At 43.6% G+C, this 20,814-nt stretch overlaps 1 protein-coding gene and 1 long non-coding RNA gene across 2 annotated transcripts; one reads left to right on the top strand and one right to left on the bottom strand.

Moving 5' to 3' along the window:
- Nucleotides 1–11,033: 11,033 nt before the first annotated feature.
- On the bottom strand, nucleotides 11,034–12,418 carry LOC311107356. Its single transcript, XR_014610417.1, has 4 exons — nucleotides 12,049–12,418; nucleotides 11,817–11,924; nucleotides 11,523–11,707; nucleotides 11,034–11,325 (listed from the first exon to the last, which is right to left on the bottom strand). It is a non-coding gene; the product is annotated as an uncharacterized lncRNA (long non-coding RNA).
- Nucleotides 12,419–14,030: 1,612 nt separating this feature from the next.
- Nucleotides 14,031–17,626, top strand: LOC311107850 (growth/differentiation factor 9-like; the record flags this gene model as incomplete). Its single annotated transcript, XM_084150416.1, has 3 exons — nucleotides 14,031–14,397; nucleotides 16,458–16,690; nucleotides 16,889–17,626. The coding sequence occupies 3 exons, from the start codon at nucleotides 14,031–14,033 to the stop codon at nucleotides 17,624–17,626; spliced, it is 1,338 nt and encodes a 445-aa protein (XP_084006542.1).
- Between the last annotated feature and the right edge of the window lie 3,188 nt (nucleotides 17,627–20,814).

Below are 20,814 nucleotides of genomic sequence, written 5' to 3'. Positions count from 1 at the left end.
CTCTCTCAATCTGTTCAACATCAAAAAGAGAAAATGTTCAAAACTCTACCCTCGACCAGAATCCGCCTCTCTCAGTCGAGTACAATGCAGACTGAGCATAATCACATTCAAAAATACAAGGAATAAAATACAACATAATTGGAAAATAAACATCGCATCTGGTGTATATCTTATGTATGTGTCATATTGCATGTTATCTCTGCCAAAAACTCTGAGCTTTTAGCCTTTACATTAATACTGTGCAACATGACATAAACCATCTTTCAAATAGGTAATACATACAGTAATATGCACGAAGCAACATGTAATCCTTCACATTTGAGCTTTTCAGTGCCATTAAACACTAATCAATACATGAAAACATTTTAAATGAACACATATTTTTAACCTGATATAGGGAATACATACCTGTTCAACATCAAAGAGAGAAAATGTTCAAAACTCTACCCTCGACCAGAATCCGCCTAACATAAAAAGAACAACGTGGGCTTCATCACGAGGATAGAATGACGATTGCTAACTTACAGCTAAACAAAACACGAGGTTAGCTAAGTTAGCAATTTCTCAAACTCTCAAAAATAGCTAAATTCACGACACAGCTTGATTAAATGTACGTACACTCATCATATAACATACATACAAGTTACTATGTGCACTGAAACGTTTTAGTTTTAACAGGTATATCAAGTTTATATCACGCCGAAGTGAACACATACCTCTCTCAGTCGAGTACAATGCAGACTGAGAAAAGCATGACACCCCTCCGTATATAACCAAACCAACACTCTAGAGGGCGCACTTACACAACTAACTCTCCCAATATCTGTAAACTACACGAAATGCTGAACAATACAATATTTTGGTGAAATCAACTCACAAAATAAAATAAAAAATAGAAAATGAACGGTTGCAAAAATCTGTAATTCTTTGACCTGTTACATTCACCCCTCTTTAATTTCACCAAAATCCTTCACACTTCGAGGGTGGAAAATAACCAAAAACATATAGAATAAATCTCTTGTCCACTTGGTCCAAGATAGCCCTGGGACTCCATTTCCCATATACAGCTTATAAAGCTACTTACAAAGTAAGTTAAAAGAAAACAGCAGTTGATCAGGCTACTGCCCCTTCTAGTGAATATGATGCCTTATACACCATATGAAATCTTGGAACACTTTCCCTCCAATATGAACATCTCATGACCCAGGTCATACTACTGGTAATAAAGAAAAATATCTTAATCTCAAAAATGTATCTAAAATAAAGAACGGAAAGACAGTGACCTTCTGACTCCTGTAACAAAACCCTTGGTGAGTGGTTTTTGCACCATGTTCTCTATCAAGCGATCGACTGCCTTAACAACCCTGCCAGTACGTGTTCTGACAACCTGACTTTCAAACCCTTGTACTTGGGAGGGTATCTGACTATCAATCAGTGTAACAGGTGAATTGACGTCCGAAGACCCTGTCTCATCTAAGTCAGGAACATCAATTGGGGCAACAGAGTCAGTGTCAGTCATGTGCAAATCAGGGGGGTCACTGGAATCCGACAAGTCTCTCACAGGTGAGTATTCATTTTCCCCTTGGCCTCTGACCTCTTTAGACTGGGCTTTCGTGGGTGTCAGTTGAACAGACTTCCTGGACAGAGAGTGGGGCATCTCATTCTCCATCTCAGACTCATCAGCTTCTCCAATAGACTCAGAGCCAGAGGATGCGTTTAACCACGAACATGTACGGTCCTCAGAAGCATCTACTGCTAGGCCACTCAAAGCATCAACAGAAGGAGGCTGAAACTCACTGGCCACATCCGAGGCAGCTCCATTCGTCTCTTCATCGCTTAGTTCTGGCATGGGCAAGAAGCTCACGTCCAACATCAAATTCCGATGAACAACTTTTGTTTTCCCACTTTCGTCTCTGACTTTGTAAACGTGAGTCTGAGGGTTCCGGTCTATGATGGTATACATAGTGGCTTCCCACTTATCCGCTAACTCCTCTTCCCTCTCTCTGCTTTATTAGCTAACAAAACTCGGTCGCCAACGTTCAAGTGGGTTCCACGAACTCTCTTGTTGTAGCCATCAGCTTGATGTTGCTGTCCTTTCCTCGCATGCTGCTGAGCTATGTCGGCAGCCACATGGAGGTTCGCCATCAGTTTCTCTGCATAGGTCTTATAATTCACCACGACTGGATCCCTCAAGACTTGTTTGAAGACCATGTCTACTGGGAGTCTGGGGACTCGACCATACATCAAATAGAATGGAGGATATCCAGTTGTTTCATGAGTGGTGGCATTATACGCAAAGGTCAAAGTCTGTATCTGTTGGGCCCAGTGTTGCTTAGCTGTCAGGGGTAGGGCACGCAACATACTGCCAAGTGTCCTATTGAACCTTTCGGTTTGCCCATTTCCCATGGGATGGTATGCTGTTGTGTGTGTTTTCATAGTCCCTGTGAGGCTGAGGAGTTCAGCTATGAGTTTGCTTTCAAAATTGGCCCCTTGATCAGAATGTATTCGCTCTGGGAAACCGTAGATGCAGAATACGTTATCCCATAACTTCTTTGCTATTTGCTTTGCAGTTTGGTTTATGCAGGGAAAGGCATGAGCCAATTTTGTAAAGTGGTCTGTTATGACTAACACATCGACAGATCTTTGCTTACAGTCCTCAGCACTCCAAAAATCAATGCACACCAGCTCCATGGGTGCCGAAGTGCGAATGCTCTCCAAGGGAGCTCGGGCAGCTGGTTCAGGGGTCTTTGCAAGGATACAGCGTTGGCAGCATTTCACATATTCCTTGATGTCTCTTCCCATTTGCGGCCAGAAGAAACGCTGTCGGGCGAGGTGTGCTGTTCTAGCCTGCCCTTGATGCCCAGCGAAGTCATGCACACCAGCGAGAGCTTTGGCCTTCAAGCTAGCAGGCAGCACAAACTGATACCTCTTCTCTCTGCTTAATGGGTATTTGGTTACCCTATATAGGACTCCGTCCTGGACTTTTAGATGATGCCACTGCTTGCACAGTGTCTGGGTCGTAAGAGCTAACCTCCTCCTCCCTCGCCTAGGTGGTGGCTCACCCCTCTGAATGAGTGGCAGGACTTCCCTGATAACTGGATCTATTTCCTGTCTGTGCCTCAGCTCGCCGATGGAGAGGGCTGGAAGTGTGTCTTGTTCTGAGGGCACCGCCTGGGGAAGAACATTGAGAAACTGTGTTGCTCTTATCTCTGCTCCCCTTTCCCACTCTACATGAGCTTCACAAGCAGATTTCACATGAGAGGGTTCTTGACTGCCGGCCAGCCTGTCTTGAGTGGGGTCCATAGTTACACAGCACCCTGCATCATGTGCCTGGAGACACTGGGTCTTACTCCGGAAGAGATCTTGGACTTTCTCCTCTTTGGTTCCCTCCGCCTCGGCCAAAAGACTTTCATAGGGCTCACTGATCAACCTTTGGCTCACTGATTTAGCAAACAGATCTCTACTCAGGGCATCTGCCACAATGTTCTTTACCCCAGGAATGTGTTTGATACTGAAGGTGTATGGGGAAAGCTTTGCCACCCACCTCTGTTCGCAAGCGTCAAGTTTTGGTTTGGTCATTATATAGGTCAAAGGATTATTGTCGGTCCACACTGTAAAAGTGTGGCCTTTCAACCAGTGGCTGAATTTTTCACAAACACTCCATTTGAGCGCCAAGAACTCCAGTCGGTGAGCAGGATACCTCTTTTGTGAGCCAGTGAGGGTCTTGCTGGCAAAGGCGATCGGGCGTGCCTTCGTTTCTCCTTCTGGTATCTGGGACAGAACTGCCCCAAGGCCATCAAGAGACGCATCAATGGACAGAACAAAGGGCTTAGAAAAGTCTGGATGGCTAAGGACCACACAATTCAGGAGCTTCCCCTTAAGGCCGGCGAAAGCGGAATCGCAGTCAAGGGTCCAATCCGTAGGTTTGAGCTTTCTGTAGACTCCCGCATTCTGACTGTACTTCCCGGCCTTTCCTCTCCGTTTCTGGCCAGCTGTGAGAGCAAACAGGGGTTTTGCGATGGAGGAGCAATTTGGTATGTAGTGTTGGTAATAAAATACCATCCCCAGGAACGACTTCACTCTGCGAACTGAAGGAGTGCAGCCATCATCTTCCATCAAGTCCCTCTTTGACATTTTGGTGATGACCTCGACCTTCTCTGGGTCAACAGCAACACCGTCACTGTCAACGATGTGTCCGAGAAACTTCACAGATCTCCGCAACAGATGGCATTTTTTTGGACTCAACTTTAGATTGTGCTCCCGTAGCCTCTGGAAAACAACCTCTAATCTGCTGAGGGCCTGCTGTTCATTGGGGGCAAATATCAAGAGATCATCTAGGTAGCACAAGAGACTGCTGAAGTTAAGATCGCCAAAGATACTCAGCATCATCCTCATGAAGGACGCTGGACTGTTGCAAAGCCCCTGTGGCATTCTGTTATACTCGTGCAGACCTAAAGGGGAGGAAAAGGCAGTGTATTTCTTGTCCTCTTCATGCATGGGCAAGTTATAAAATCCAGACGTGAGGTCCATGGTGCTGAAGACAGCATTACCGCCAAGGGCAGCCAAGCAGTCCGATTGATGGGGCAAAGGATGAGCATCCTTGATAGTTCTTGCATTCAGCCATCGAAAGTCTGTGCATATCCGGAGGTCGCCATTTTTCTTCCAAATCATCACGAGTGGAGAAGCATATTCACTCATTGATTTCCGTATGATTTCCTGTTCCTCCATCTCGGTGAGAACTTGGCGCAGCTTTTGATAGTGGGCTGGCGGCACTCTGCGATATGGAAGACGGAAGGGACGGTCGTCAGTGAGGCGGATCCTATGAGCAAAGCCCTTGGCTTCTCCACAGTCAAGATGATGCTTTGAAAATATATCCTGATATTTCTCCAGCAATGTCACAAGTTGGAGCTTGGTGGAGGGGCTCGCTTCACAATGATCAATGTCGACATTTCCTAGACCAGACTTCTGCAGTCTGTCTTTCAGGTCACCGTTGTCGTCCTGTTTCACATGAGTCACTCCAACAGAGTCAGCATCACTCTGACAGGAACCCTGGAACAGTGTGAGATCTTCAGCTGCAACACAAGTAGAGACGTCCGCAAGCTTGCTGTTCCTTTTCAGTGTGAGTGGTTTGTCTGAGATATTAGTGATTTTCATGGGAGTCCAGCCATCTCCCCATAGCGGTGTTACCACTCTCCCCACCATAATGCCCCGAGGCACACACCTGGAGGTTGTAGGCTCCACCATAACTGTACTCCCAGGTGACTTGGGTATATTACTTGGCAGTCTTCCCCACAGCAGGTACTCTTGTTTGGGAAGGAGAGTCACCGCCTGAGTTAGCTTCACTGTCCCTACTTTTCCTGGGACATCTTCACCCCTCCATCTTGTGAGACTGGTCATCATTTCTAGAAACTGTTCGCCATCTGGAGACCCTTTTGTGTTGCTCGAGATAAGTGTCCAATAACTGTTCTCGTTTTTCAGCTGATGCAGTACACGTTTCAACATGTTGGTGCCTACTATTATGTCGTCTTTCTGACCAGTGATCACCAGAACTGGGACCATGCACTTTACCCCATACAGACTTAGTTCCATGTCATACATGCACTTGGGGCGCACTTGTACTCCTCCACAGCCAACAAGGATGATATGCTGTGAGAGTTCTTGATGTGGGGTCAAGACGCTATCCGATAGTAGTCTCTGCTCTGCCTCTTCACTTATCGTGCAGGCCATTGAGCCTGTATCGAGGAGCCCTTGCAACTGAGCACAGCCATTAACTGTCACCGGTGCGTGAAATAACTCACTGAACGTCTCAACTCTGTGAATATTCTGAACAATTACCGTGCAATTATCAGACATTGCTTTACAGACATTGACATACATCTCCTTCAATTCTTCACTTTCTTCAAGGGTTGAATCTTCAACGCTCACACATCCCCTTTCCGTATGTGAGCTATCTAGTTTAAACTGGCTCCAACTTGCTCAGAGTTAGGTGGTGTGTGCGCTAACTGTGGCTGAGCGTTAATTCTTGGCCGGCGCTGTTGGCATTCTCTCTTCCAGTGGCCGGGCTTGTAACAGCCCATACAGAGGTTCGCCTGTCTACAGTGTGCAGTAGTTGAATGTTCGGCAGACTGACAGACTTTACATCTACTCTGAACAATGGCTGCTGGCCCCCTGTTTGGTGGCACGACTGCTGTTGTGTGTGCCGTCTGCTCTAGCACACGGTTCAGCAAGCCAATGAGAGACTGCATGCAGATGCTCTCTGTCTGAGGAGAGGATGGAAGCCCCATTGCCTTTGGGTAACCAGTAAGGTCTGTTGGGTTTTCAGCAGCGACTGTCTCTGTGGTTAATGCCTGAGCATGTGCACCAATGTTCTTTGGCCGATAAGATTTGGCTTGACACATTGTTCTAGCCTCTCTCTGATGTTCAACGAGGTGTTCCTGAATCTCATTTGCTGTCCACTTTTCAGCTGTTTTGCACTTTAGGACACTTGCAAGAGCGGGGTCGGGACAGTGTTTCACCAGCATCATTGTGACTTCGTGAGAGGGGTCCTCAATGTTTCGCCCCTGCCTTCTCAGACACTCATCTGCGACATCCACAGCCTTGTTCAAGCGTATCCAATAGTCCATGGGACTTTCTCCGGCCAGAGGAAGTGTGTTATAGAAATCTGCTAAAGGCATAGAGGAGTAGGTTAACTCACTGAAATGTTGTTTCAGAATATCAAAGACGAGCTTGGAGTTCTCAGCTGGCTGCAGCGATGGCATACTGCGCAGGGTAACTTTAACAATGTCTCTAGCCTTTCCCATTAGTCTTGACATTGTCTCCTGGGAGTGCTCTTGCGGGTGTACACCCCTCTTATTCAGGTAAACGCTCATAATCTCTTCCCACTCATGCACTGTGTGTTTGTCTGTTCCATCACCCCTGAAGTACGGCGGCTCTTTGACATCTGTCTTCATGACTAACTTTACTCCTGTCATGTTCAAATCAGACTGTCCATATCCTAAGTTCAGGCTAGGCGTAGGAGTGGTTTGGTTATCTGCACTACCAACAGATCTCTGTAATTGGCTAGCAATGTTCTCTCCTATTTCATGAGCTAACTGTGTGATGAGACTCCCTAGGTCTGCAGAACTCACATGTGAACTAGACACTGGCTGACGTGGAGAATGTTCATCTGTTTGGGTGTGAGTGTATGAAAATGCAGGACGGCCCACTGAACTAACGCTGCTTGCAATGTCTGGAGCATCTCTTAAGCTACGCATGTGTGGTGCGGGGGAATATTCATCAGTGCGTAAGCGTGTGGACGAGAGTACAGGTCTGCCTAGTATACCAGCACCCCTAACCGGCGTGCTCTCCACCCTACTCATAAACCTGCCCCTCCCCAGGCTTACCCCTGCAGCATCTCCAACACTAAATGGTGTCTGCGCATCCTTACCATCAGCCATTTTTTTTTTTTAAATAGAAAGTTGTAATAGACTATGGTAATGATATGTGAATCACCAGAACATGTGAATATGAAAAAAAATTTGTAAAATGATAGAAGTAGCTGAGGTAAGCAATTAAGAGCTACAATTTACACATTAATGTTTGCCCTTATACTTGTCAACGTTCCGAAGAGGTTCCTACTCGTCACAGCAACCACCGGCGATCACCCTGGCGATGATCTGAAGCGAAGATATCCGGGTCACGGCACCAATGTAGCCGGCGCGGTCTGTTCGTTGCCGACTACTGCGTTGTGTTCCGGTGCACTGAAGACAAGACACTGGCGTACTTGAAGGCACTTTATTGTGTACAACTCTCTCAATCTGTTCAACATCAAAGAGAGAAAATGTTCAAAACTCTACCCTCGACCAGAATCCGCCTCTCTCAGTCGAGTACAATGCAGACTGAGCATAATCACATTCAAAAATACAAGGAATAAAATACAACATAATTGGAAAATAAACATCGCATCTGGTGTATATCTTATGTATGTGTCATATTGCATGTTATCTCTGCCAAAAACTCTGAGCTTTTAGCCTTTACATTAATACTGTGCAACATGACATAAACCATCTTTCAAATAGGTAATACATACAGTAATATGCACGAAGCAACATGTAATCCTTCACATTTGAGCTTTTCAGTGCCATTAAACACTAATCAATACATGAAAACATTTTAAATGAACACATATTTTTAACCTGATATAGGGAATACATACCTGTTCAACATCAAAGAGAGAAAATGTTCAAAACTCTACCCTCGACCAGAATCCGCCTAACATAAAAAGAACAACGTGGGCTTCATCACGAGGATAGAATGACGATTGCTAACTTACAGCTAAACAAAACACGAGGTTAGCTAAGTTAGCAATTTCTCAAACTCTCAAAAATAGCTAAATTCACGACACAGCTTGATTAAATGTACGTACACTCATCATATAATATACATACAAATTACTATGTGCACTGAAACGTTTTAGTTTTAACAGGTATATCAAGTTTATATCACGCTGAAGTGAACACATACCTCTCTCAGTCGAGTACAATGCAGACTGAGAAAAGCATGACACCCCTCCGTATATAACCAAACCAACACTCTAGAGGGCGCACTTATACAACTAACTCTCCCAATATCTGTAGACTACACGAAATGCTGAACAATACAATATTTTGGTGAAATCAACTCACAAAATAAAATAAAAAATAGAAAATGAACGGTTGCAAAAATCTGTAATTCTTTGACCTGTTACACAAAGATGATGCTCCCCTGTAATCAGCTCATCAGTCTTACTATACACTGACAGTTGAAGTTGCTCCTTGGGAACGTTTCATATGTATACATCTTCTGTGTAGATGACAAAAACAACCATTACCTTCTTCCAAGGCCTGTCATGCCTAATAATGTCCCGTCACAATGGGATTCGATAAACTATTAGCGTCCGTTGCTATATCAACGGTGCGATGACCTAATGATTAGAATTTTGGAGATCATTCCAGCCTAAATGACGTTCTTTTCATCATCGCTATGCAAACAAGGCTGATTTCCGCGACAATTTCGCTGTTTAAACAAGTGTTGTTTAGCTAATAAAATGAAAACATTACTTCGAACTACTTTTGGGTAACGTTACCTTGAACCTCTTAAGGATCGGACCATTTTTTTCAACTTTCGCCTAAAATGATATACCCAAATCTAACTGCCTGTAGCTCAGGACCTGAAGCAAGGATATGCATATTCTTGATACCATTTGAAAGGAAACATTTTGAAGTTTGTGGAAATGTTAAATTAATGTCAGAGAATACAACACTTTAGATCTGGTAAAAGATAATACAAACAAAAAAACATGCGTTTTCTATATATATATATATATTTTCATCATCTTTGAAATGCAAGAGAAAGGCCACAATATAATATTGCAGTTTAGGCGCAATTTAGAATTTGGCCACTAGATGACAGCAGTGTGTGTGCAAAGTTTCAGATTGATCCAGTGAAGCGTTATAATACTGGACTATTTTGTATCAAGTCTGCCCAAATGTGCCTAGTTGGTCAATTGATGCATTTTAATGTACATAACTATAGAGAACATACAAAAATGATATGGTAATACAAAATGTAAGTTTACACATTCCCAGAAATGTCATACATGATGGATCATTAGCTTATACACTAACTTTCACACATCTAGATGGCCGGGTGGGGTGGGTGTGGAGCCAGAGACAGCAGGGGTTCAAACTGTAGAATCCAGTTCCTACATTTGAATATAAAAATTGATTTTATCAAACAAATCTATGCCACATTTTATCTCTGTGACACTTAGGATGACAAATCAGAGCAAGATTACTGTAAGTACATTATTTACCTTCAGAGGTGAATGTATCAAACCAGTTGCCGTGATGTTTTTTGTTGTTGTTGTGCACTCTCCTCAAACAATAGCATGGTCTTTTTTGACTGTAATAGCTACTGTAAATTGGACAGTGCAGTTAGATTAACAAGAATTTAAGTTTTCTGCCCATATAAGACATGTCTATGTCCTGGAAAGTTTGCTGTTACTTACAACAGTCATGCTAATCACATTAGCGCACGTTAGCTCAACCGTCCCGTATACGGGACACCGATCCCTTAGAGGTTTTAACATTACAACATGAAATCCATGTTTTAAACGTGGCTACGTTTCGGAAATGGCAAATAAAACGTGTAATCTGCTTGACACATTAAAGTTACTTACCTTACAGATCACGAAGTCAGCTAATTTCCACTCTATTCATATGCAAATCCGTTTGATTCATACTCTGGCTTGTCTGGCTGTCACGTTTTTATTTTAACCTGCCCTTCCCTTATCTACACTGAAATAATATAATTTCAGTAGTCCTCTATTATGATTAATTTTTTCCTATCTCGCATAGCTCATTAGTACACCATTGTGGTTGAATATATATGTATCTATTATAGGCCCTAGGATACAACAATGAATAATGTGGAACAAATAAATACCATCAAAGGATACCTTACAACTTACAATAATGAACACCTTGTGAAACAGCTGTGAAAACCAACCTGGCAATATTTAAGATTTTAATACATAAACAGATTTTTTGTACACTCAAAAGACAGAATTCTGGTGTGTGGAATATAGAGGAGGTGGTTGCTGTGTGGGTGGGAGGTTCTGCCTGTCACTTGTTCTCAACAGGCAGCCAGTCTCGGGAGGGGGACTTAAAGAGGGAGACTGCAAAGTCCAGGCACTGCTGCTCTCTTTGTTCTGAGTGTTTGCAGTGCTAGTGTTTTTAGTTCATCTGTGTATCTCACATATTATGTGCCCAGTATGATAGAACAAGAAAACTTTCTTATCAGATAATGACAACAACAGTAGCTGTAGATGATGTAATGAAAAGTTGAAGGGTGGTTGGTAATGGAGGACATCAGGTGGATCCACGTCTGGGTGTTGGGCAGAACCCCTAGGTCCTGGAGAACAGGAGCAGAGTTAAAGGGAACAGGTCTGGGTGTTGGGCAGAACCCCTAGGTCCTGGAGAACAGGAGCAGAGTTAAAGGGAACAGGTCTGGGTGTTGGGCAGAACCCCTAGGTCCTGGAGAACAGGAGCAGAGTTAAAGGAAACAGGGTAGGAGACAGAGACGTAAACAAGCAAACACACAGGTTAGTTACACTTTACTGGGAGAACACCTGATGGATTAGTACAGTGTTATAAATGGGAGATATGTACTTTTCAACACTTTTGGAAGGTATAGCCTACCTCAAGCTGGTCCCCCTACGACTCAGAACACAGATAATCAGACTGATCCGAACTCACTGGTTCTGGTGGATGGGATACCTCCTGGGGGTTCGGACAGTCGATGGTCCTAAAGTCATTTGGAGAGATAAATTGAAGAGGTCAATTATTATAAGCTCAGTATAACTACCATTTCTTGCTTTCTCAAATGTCATCCAAAACTTAACATACTTTGTCTATTGGGCTTCACCGAAGTGTAGGGAAACTAAAACTAGCTTCAGGTTATTTTGTGTGCAAATGCAAATATCTGAGATTTTTTATATTCACCTTAACAGATGGTGACCCCAGCTAGGAGCCAAAGAGCAGTGAGGTTTCCCAGGTCTCGCCTTCCTTTCATCCTTCTTCCAAACCAAGTAATTTGCCTGGATGTCGAAGCACTTGGTCCCCTTCTTAATTCTGCTCCGGTAGCTCTCCTTCTGTTTCTCCTGCAACTTGTCGATGTTCAGTCTCACCTTGATTGATAACAGGAATAAATGCAATTATATTTCATATTGCAAATACATTTCTTACATATCTCTTGGAGGGCCAGAAAATAAATTAACAGTGGACAATCATTTTTACCTGGTCAAAAACCTCCACATCCTTCTCAGTCCGTGCCTGAAGGTGGTCCTCCAAGGCGTTGTGATCTGGTTCGACAACTTCCACCACATCAGGTGGAGTTTCAGTGATCTGAAAGTATGTTATACAAAAATAGCAATAGACAAACAACACTAAGTCAATCACAAATTTGAAAGACTACAGTATATGCAACACTTTTTGGCAGGGGGAAACATTGGAATGACATTCCCCTTACATTTGCACTTCTGGTTTTTGACGTGCCCTGAGTTGATTCGTCTTCTTCTTCTGTGGATTTTATTTGGCGGTTGGCAACCAACTTTAAGGTGCATTACCGCCACCAACTGGACTGGAGTGTGGACCAGAGACAGTGAAGTTCTAAATCCTACCCAATAATCTTGTCTCCCGAAAGAAACTAAATACATAATTAAATACTACATCCCCTGAAGATTTCCCCAGCAGTTCACTTAATCCTGGCTCTGCAACCCCATTACTCCTCAAATCTAATAACAATCGCTCCCTTTCTCTCACATATTTCTGGAACTGAAATAGAACATGTTCCACTGTCTCCATCTCCTCCTGACAATGATCACACCTCCCAGTCGGATGTTTCCAAACCACTTTCAATGTACTATTGAGCCTTGTGTGTCCCAGTCTCAGCCTTGTGACTAGACTTTCCTCCCTTCTCTCTCAACCTGAGGACCTCCCTGCCCCCACCTTTTCCTGGATCTTATACAGGTGTCTTCCCTTTCTCTCCCTGTCCCACAACTCTTGCCACTTATTTTTAACCACTGTTCTTATTAATCCCTTGGCTTCTGCTTTACTGATTGACAATTCCATCTCAACATTAGGGTGTTTAAGAGCCTGCTTGGCAATAATATCCACTTCCTCATTCCCCTCTACTCCCACATGAGCTGGTACCCAGAGGAACGTCACAAACACCCCCATCTGTTTCACCCTATTCAAACACTGCAAAACCTCATACAATACATCCTGTCTGCTCTGAGACACACATGAATTTAAGCTCATCAGTGCTGCACAGGAGTCAGAGCAGATGACTACCCTGTTTGGCCACACCTCCTCCACCCACTCTGCAGCCAATAGTACGGTCAGCAACTCCATTGTGTAAACAGATAAATGATCTGTTGCTCTTTTCGTCACTGCCACCTTAAACTCAGGAACACTAAAAGCTGCCCCTGTCCTCCCTGTTTTAGGGTCCTTAGATCCATCTGTGAATATATTCAAGAATGTATGGTGTTCTTAAATGTTCACTTACAACTGAATCTACTCCTTCCTCAACATCTCTTACCCTCTCAAGCAACCCTAGATCTATCACTGGTTGAGGGAGAAACCAAGGTGGGATAGCAGGAAGAACCACAGAGGGGCTAAACTCCCTCCCAAACAACCCCATCTCTCTCGCCATGCAATTGCCTATCCACCCAAAGCTTGTATTCAGATTTTGTTCATGTTCCCAGCGCTCTAGGAGCACCTTTTCTGTAGGATGTGTAACCGTATGTCCCTGTAGATTTACCCAATATGTCATGGCTAGCTGTTGTCTTCTTAACTTTAACGGCATATCTCCACCGGGGAGGTCCTGAGTGCTCCACAACATATTCTTAAGGCTTGGGCCTGTATAACATCTACCTTTTTTAAATATGTCTGAGCAGCTGATCCATATGCTATAATCCATTGATGACCATAACAGCGCTATATATATCATTTTCAACGCCATTCTATCTGCCCCCACTCCATTCCTGACAAGCAACGCATCACATTCAATATTTTCTTTCCTTTGACACCTACTCTGTTACAATGCTCCGCCCATGTCTTTCGAGTGTCAAACCAGACCCCCAGGAAGTTGATTCGTCTTCTTCTTCGGTGGGGTTTATCGGCGGTTGGCATCCAACGTTATGGTGCATTACCGCCACCTACTGTACTGGAGTGTGGGCCAGCGACAGGGGGAAACTAAATCCTACCTGCCAGCCCCGTTGCTCTTTAAAAATAACAAAATATTTGAGACTATATCTAATGACGTTCTACTCAATATACTATTTAAACTAATTTCCTGTATCACCTTCTCCCTCATACTAGATCTCAGCCTCTCTCTTTCCCTCTGATGCTCCCCCTGAGTTGATTGCGCACACCTGTTCAATCTGAGTGACATGTGCATAGGTTGGTTGACCTGAGGGAGTTCTACAAGTTTTGACGGATTGATTTGCAATGGAGACTCCCCTCCACTTGACTATTGTGCTTAATTACTGGACCTCTATTTTACTACTCCTCTTGATCGGCGGCCTTTCACTTGGATCGTCCCCGACCACGTCAAATCTAGCTGACGACTTTGGTGATTCCACTTTGTACCAACATGGCAGTATCTTGTCGCCCCTTCTAAAGGCGCTGACAGCACAGGGAGTTCCATGGCGAGACACGACCCTAATAACGAGACCCGAGCCGAGATATGTTCGATACATGAAAAGACTGTACAGGGTGTCTTCTAGACATGAGAGGAGTTCGGAAGGGAACAACCATCTGTACAACACAGTTCGACTGATAACCCCGCGGGATGAGTGCCTGGAACAAGGCAAAGGTGAGCTCTGAGTTTTGGCTAAAACTTCATTTACATGGAAATGTAATGGCTTGAGTGAGGCCCTTCTTACATAGGGACACTAGTTTAAAACAGTGTACAAAACATTAGGAACACCCGCTCTTTTCATGACAGACTGGCCAGGTGAATCCAGGTGAAAACTATTATCCCTTATTGATGCCACTGGTTAATTCCACTTCAATCAGTGTAGGTGAAGGACAGAAGACGGGTTGAAGAAGGATTTTAAAGCCTTGAGACAATTCAAATCACATGTATTAGTCACATACACGTGGTAAGCAGATGTTATTGAGAGTGTGGCGAAATGCTTGTGCTTCTAGTTCCGAAAGTGCAGCAATATCTAGCAAGTAATATCTAACAGTTCTTCAACAAAAACCTAATACACACAAATCTAAGTAAAGGAATGGAATAAGAATATATGGATGAGCAATGTCATTATCAGAGTGGCATAGGCTAAGATGCAATAGATAGTATAGAATACAGTATATACATATGAGATGGGGAATGCAAGATATGTAAACATTATTAAGATAGTAAAGAATACAGTATATACATATTAAATGGGTAATGCAAGATATGTACACATTATTAAAGTGGCATTATTAAAGTGACTAGTGTTCCATTTATTAAAGTGGCCAGTGATTTTCAAGTCTGTATGTAGGCAGCAGCCTCTGTGCTAGATGGCTGTTTAACAGTCTGATGGCCTTGAGATAGAAGCTGTTTTTCAGTCTCTCGGTCCCAGCTTTGATGCACCTGTACTGACCTCGCCTTCTGGATGGTAGCAGGGTGAACAGGCTGTGGCTCGGGTGGTAGTTGTCCTTGATTATCTTTTTGGCCTTCCTGTGACATCGGGTGCTGTAGGTGTCCTGGAGGGCAGGTAGTTTGCCCCCGGTGATGCGTTGTGCAGACCGCACCACCCTCTGGAGAGCCCTGCGGTCGTGGTCAGTTGAGACATGGATTGTGTATGTGCAATCAAGGTTGGCTCTAGCGTTTTGGGGACCTTAAGCGAGATTTGGGCATGTGCCCAGTAAGTATTCTGCCATGATTACTACAAGTTTAGATAGCTGGCTTAACTAAGTTACAATCTGAAAATTGTTAGCCGACAATTGAGTGACTGTCAGTGACATAACAAGCGAAAATTACTGATGCACAACCACATTTCTAACTTGCACCTTGTTTATTCTACTATGCTAACTCTCAACAGGAAGTTGAGACCCCACTGAGTTAATAAAGAAAGACTTTACAATTATTTTGGTCTGGGGCCCTAAGGGGAGCGCTTATGTCTGGAGCTGGCCCTGTGTGCCATTCAGAGGGTGAATGGGCAAGACAAAATATTGAAGTGCCTTTTTAAACAGGGTATGGTAGTAGGTGCCAGGTGCACCGGTTTGAATGTGTCAGGAACTACAACGCTGCTGGGTTTTTCACACTCAACAGTTTCCTGTGTGTATCAAGAATAGTCCACCACCCAAAGGACATCTAGCCAACTTGACACAACTGTGGGAAGCATTGGAGTCAACATGGGCCAGCATCCCTGTGGAACGCTTTCAACACCTTGTAGAGTCCATGAATTGAGGCTGTTCTGAGGGCAAAAGGGGGTGCAACTCAATATTATATTCCTAATGTTTTGTGAACTCAGTGTATTTGATGTAGCCTAGATTTTAGGACTGAGCAATTGAACAAAAAAACCTGCTAACTTATTTACATTAACATTTTAGTCATTTAGCAGACACTCTTATCCAGAGCGACTTACAGGAACAATTAGGGTTAAGTGCCTTGCTCAAGGGCACATCGACAGATTTTTCACCTAGTCGGCTCGGGGATTAGAACCAGCGACCTTTCGGTTACTGGCACAACGCTCTTAACCACTAAGCTACCTGCTGCCCTTATTCAGACACATTTGGCACCAATGCATTAGCATCTGGGTCTGGTCTGCTAAGTTAATTGACTGTATGTGAACCAGAAAAAAAGGAGCGCATGAGATGTCGCTTCCTCTTCCATCTCTGGTTCTACTTCTTATAGGCCTACATTTCCCATGTTTCCTACAGAGTTCTTCATGCAAGACCTCTCCTACAATCTGGACCGTGTCAGAGCCAAGGAGCAGCTCCTGAAGTCTGTCCTGCTGTACTTTTTCGATCAAGAGCAGGCCACGTCCATGACTACCCTGTGTTACCTAGATGTGAAAGAGCAGGATACCCAGGATCAGTGTCCTCTCTGCCCCAGTACCCATCACTCAGTCAACTTCCTGTTCCACACGGACCGCAGGAGGAAGTGGGTTGAGGTGATTGTTGATTTATTTCAATATAATTCAATGCAAACAACTTTATTTCTTCCCTTAGGGAAATAGTATTAAGACTATAAAGGGCTATATTTGATCATTTAAAAGCACAATTCAACCACCTATTTGGATACACTGCATTACAATCACAAAGGATGTTAAACCACAATAATGTTTACTTTTTTCATTGTGGCCCTCAAGGTGGACATCACGGCGTTCCTCCAACCTCTCATCCAGTCCCACAAGAAAGACATCCACCTGCTCATCAACCTGACCTGTGTGGAGGGAAGAGGCAGAGGGGCTAAGGGTGGAGGAGAGGAGCGGAGTGGTAGGGGCCCCGTGGAGCTCCACCTAAGGTCTCCGTCCTTGCTCCTGTACCTCAATGACACCAGCGAGCTGGCACACCAAAGATGGCCGCCCACCAGGTCACGAGGTCATCCGAGGTCAGCCAATGAGATGGACACCTTTGAGAGCCTGGTGGAGTTCAAACCGGAGCGAAGGATCAGCCGGAGCGAGAGGAGGAGACTGAGGAGAGAATCTCTAGATCTGTCAACGAACAACGCAGGAGGCAAAACGAGCACGAAGACCGTCCTCCCTGACCTCCTCCCGAGTTCTGACTTCCCTACAAGCGACTGTGCCTTGTATGACTTCAGAGTGAGCTTCAGTGAGCTCAAACTGAGCCATTGGATCATTTTCCCCCACAGGTACAACCCCAGGTACTGTAAAGGCACCTGTCCCAGGGCTGTGGGGTTCATCTACGGCTCCCCCAGACACACTTTCTTCCAGAACATGATCTACCACAAACTGGACTCCTCTGTACCACGGCCTTCCTGTGTTCCCTCGGAGTACAACCCCCTGAGTGTCTTAACCCTTGAAGCTGACTCCATCGCCTACAAGGAGTTAGATGAAATGATCGCCACAAGGTGCACATGCCGCTAAAGGCCGACCTCCAGGGTCAGGCTCAATTCTATTTCAACTCGGTGTAAAACTGAAAAATCTAAACTGATATTCCAATTAGAATTCCAATTGTTCTCAATGCTTTAAATATAAAAAATATTCTCGCTCTTGCTGATCCTTCGCTCCGTAAATTGACTGAATTGAAATGGAATTGACCCCAACCCTACCTACCTCACTGACTGATGACGTTGTTTTACCAGCCTCAACACTTTGACCGTTAACCTACCTTCTGCATCGACTGCTGCTAGACTTATTCCATCCTCCTCAAGCCCTTGACTTTAGCAATCGGCTAATGTAACATCCTGGTCTGGTGACTTCATGACAAATCATCAGTGTCTTTGTCAAAACATCAGTGTCTTTGTCAAAACATCAGTGTCTTTGTCAAAACATCAGTGTCTTTGTCAAAACATCAGTGTCTTTGTCAAAACATCAGTGTCTTTGTCAAAACATCAGTGTCTTTGTCAAATCATCAGTGTCTTTGTCAAAACATCAGTGTCTTTGTCAAAACATCAGTGTCTTTGTCAAAACATCAGTGTCTTTGTCAAAACATCAGTGTCTTTGTCAAATCATCAGTGTCTTTGTCAAAACATCAGTGTCTTTGTCAAAACATCAGTGTCTTTGTCAAAACATCAGTGTCTTTGTCAAATCATCAGTGTCTTTGTCAAAACATCAGTGCCTTTGTCAAAACATCAGTGTCTTTGTCAAAACATCAGTGCCTTTGTCAAAACATCAGTGTCTTTGTCAAAACATCAGTGTCTTTGTCAAATCATCAGTGTCTTTGTCAAAACATCAGTGTCTTTGTCAAAACATCAGTGCGTGGAGTTCGATTTTATCTAGAACCGATGCATTTACTTACTTGCCAAAAAGTATTTTTATCTAAATAGAAAATATGGCATTGATTTCTCTTTGTTTCCATGTTTATGTGAAGTGATAGGAGGACTGTTGTGAATACGTATTATCCCTCCACTTGTTTGTTGATGTGCTTTTGCATTGCGTTGACACACGAAAACATGGATTGATTATTAATATGATTGTTAAGTTATTATTTTCGTTATTTTATTTTGGGTGTTCTGTCATCTTTATTCTCTATTCTTTCACACTAGCTGGTACATTTTAAGTACATCTGTTCTGGACAGAATATGAAAAAAGTGGTCCTATATACTTGTATCAAACACTTACACGTTTAATTTTATTCCTGGGGATTGCAGGTGGTTGTTTCATGGACAACCTCTCTTTTCATACAGTCCAGAATGTAAGTTATCTTTTATGGACAACTTGATGTTTCAGTGTGTATTTATTACCCTGGGTCATGAAATGACTGCATACCTATATGAAATTGTATTGATGAATTTAACTAAAATGCATGTCATCTATTTATGTAAAACAAATTAAATGTACTGTACGGTCTTGTTTGGCTCACTGATTATCACAAAAAAGTAAATGTATAATTAGAAAAATATTTGTTGGAAAAAATAAAGAGCAAGCACAGATCCTTTTGAGTGTTTATTCAATATATAATTGTAAATTGCATGGTTGTTTGTTCTGACCTACAGTCGTGGTCAAAAGTTTTGAGAATGACACAAATACTAATTTTCACAAAGTCTGCTGCCTCAGTTTTTTGATGATGGCAATTTGCATATACTACAGAATGTCGTGAAGAGTGATCAAATGATTTGCAATTAATTGCAAAGTCCCTCTTTGCCATGAAAATGAACTTAATCCCAAAAAAACATTTCCACTGCATTTCAGCCCTGCCACAAAAGGACCAGCTGCCATCATGTTAGTGATTCTCTCGTTAACACAGGTGAGAGTGTTGACAAGGACAAAGCTGGAGATCACTCTGTCATGCTGATTGAGTTCGAATAACAGACTGGAAGCTTTAAAAGGAGGGTGGTGCTTGAAATCATTGTTTTTCCTCTGTTAACCATGGTTACCTGCAAGGAAACACGTGCCGTCATCATTGCTTTGCACAAAAAGGGCTTCACAGGCAAGGATATTGCTGCTAGTAAGATTGTACCTAAATCAACCATTTATCGGATCATCAAGAACTTCAAGGAGAGAGGTTCAATTGTTGTGAAGAAGGCGTCAGGGCGCCCAAGAAAGTCCAGAAAGCGCCAGGACCGTCTCCTAAAGTTGATTCAGCTGCGGGATCGGGGCACCACCAGTGCAGAGCTTTCTCAGGAATGGCAGCAGGCAGGTGTGAGTGCATCTGCACGCACAGTGAGGCGAAGACTTTTGGAGGATGGCCTGGTGTCAAGAAGGGCAGCAAAGAAGCCACTTCTCTCCAGGAAAAACACCAGGGACAGACTGATATTCTGCAAAAGGTACAGGGATTGGACTGCTGAGGACTGGGGTAAAGTCATTTTCTCTGATGAATCCCCTTTCCGATTGTTTGGGGCATCCGGAAAACACCTTGTCCGGAGAAGACAAGGTGAGCGCTACCATCAGTCCTGTGTCAAGCCAACAGTAAAGCATCCTGAGACCATTCATATGTGGGGTTGCTTCTCAGCCAAGGGAGAGGGCTCACTCACAATTTTGCCTAAGAACACAGCCATGAATAAAGAATGGTACCAACACATCCTCCGAGAGCAACTTCTCCCAACCATCCAAGAACAGTTTGGTGACAACCAAAGCCTTTTCCAGCATGATGGAGCACCTTGCCATGAGGCAAAAGTGATAACTAAGTGGCTTGGGGAACAAAACATCAACATTTTGACATCAACATTTTGGGTCCATGGCCAGGAAACTCCCCAGACCTTAATCCCATTGAGAATTTGTGGTCGATCCTCAAGAGGCGGGTGGACAAACAAAACTCCACAAACTCCAAGCATTGATTATGCAAAAATGGGCTGCCATCAGTCAGGATGTGGCCCAGAAGTTCATTGACAGTATGCCAGGGCGGATTGCAGAGGTCTTGAAAAAGAAGGGTCAACACTGCAAATATTGACTCTTTGCAAAAACTTAATGTAATTGTCAATAAAAGCCTTTGACACTTATGGAATGCTTGTAATTATACTTCAGTATACCATAGTAACATCTGACAAAAATATCTCATAACACTGAAGCAGCTAACTTTGTGAAGACCAATACTTTTGACCACGACTGTACACAAACACATTTGACTGCTGACACACAACATTGTGTAGCTTAAAGTTTGTGTGCGTCTGCAA

Source organism: Coregonus lavaretus, assembly GCF_964263955.1.
Source record: "Coregonus lavaretus genome assembly, chromosome: 32".
Lineage (NCBI taxonomy): Eukaryota > Metazoa > Chordata > Actinopteri > Salmoniformes > Salmonidae > Coregonus > Coregonus lavaretus.
This window is presented reverse-complemented; position numbering and strand designations above follow the sequence as displayed.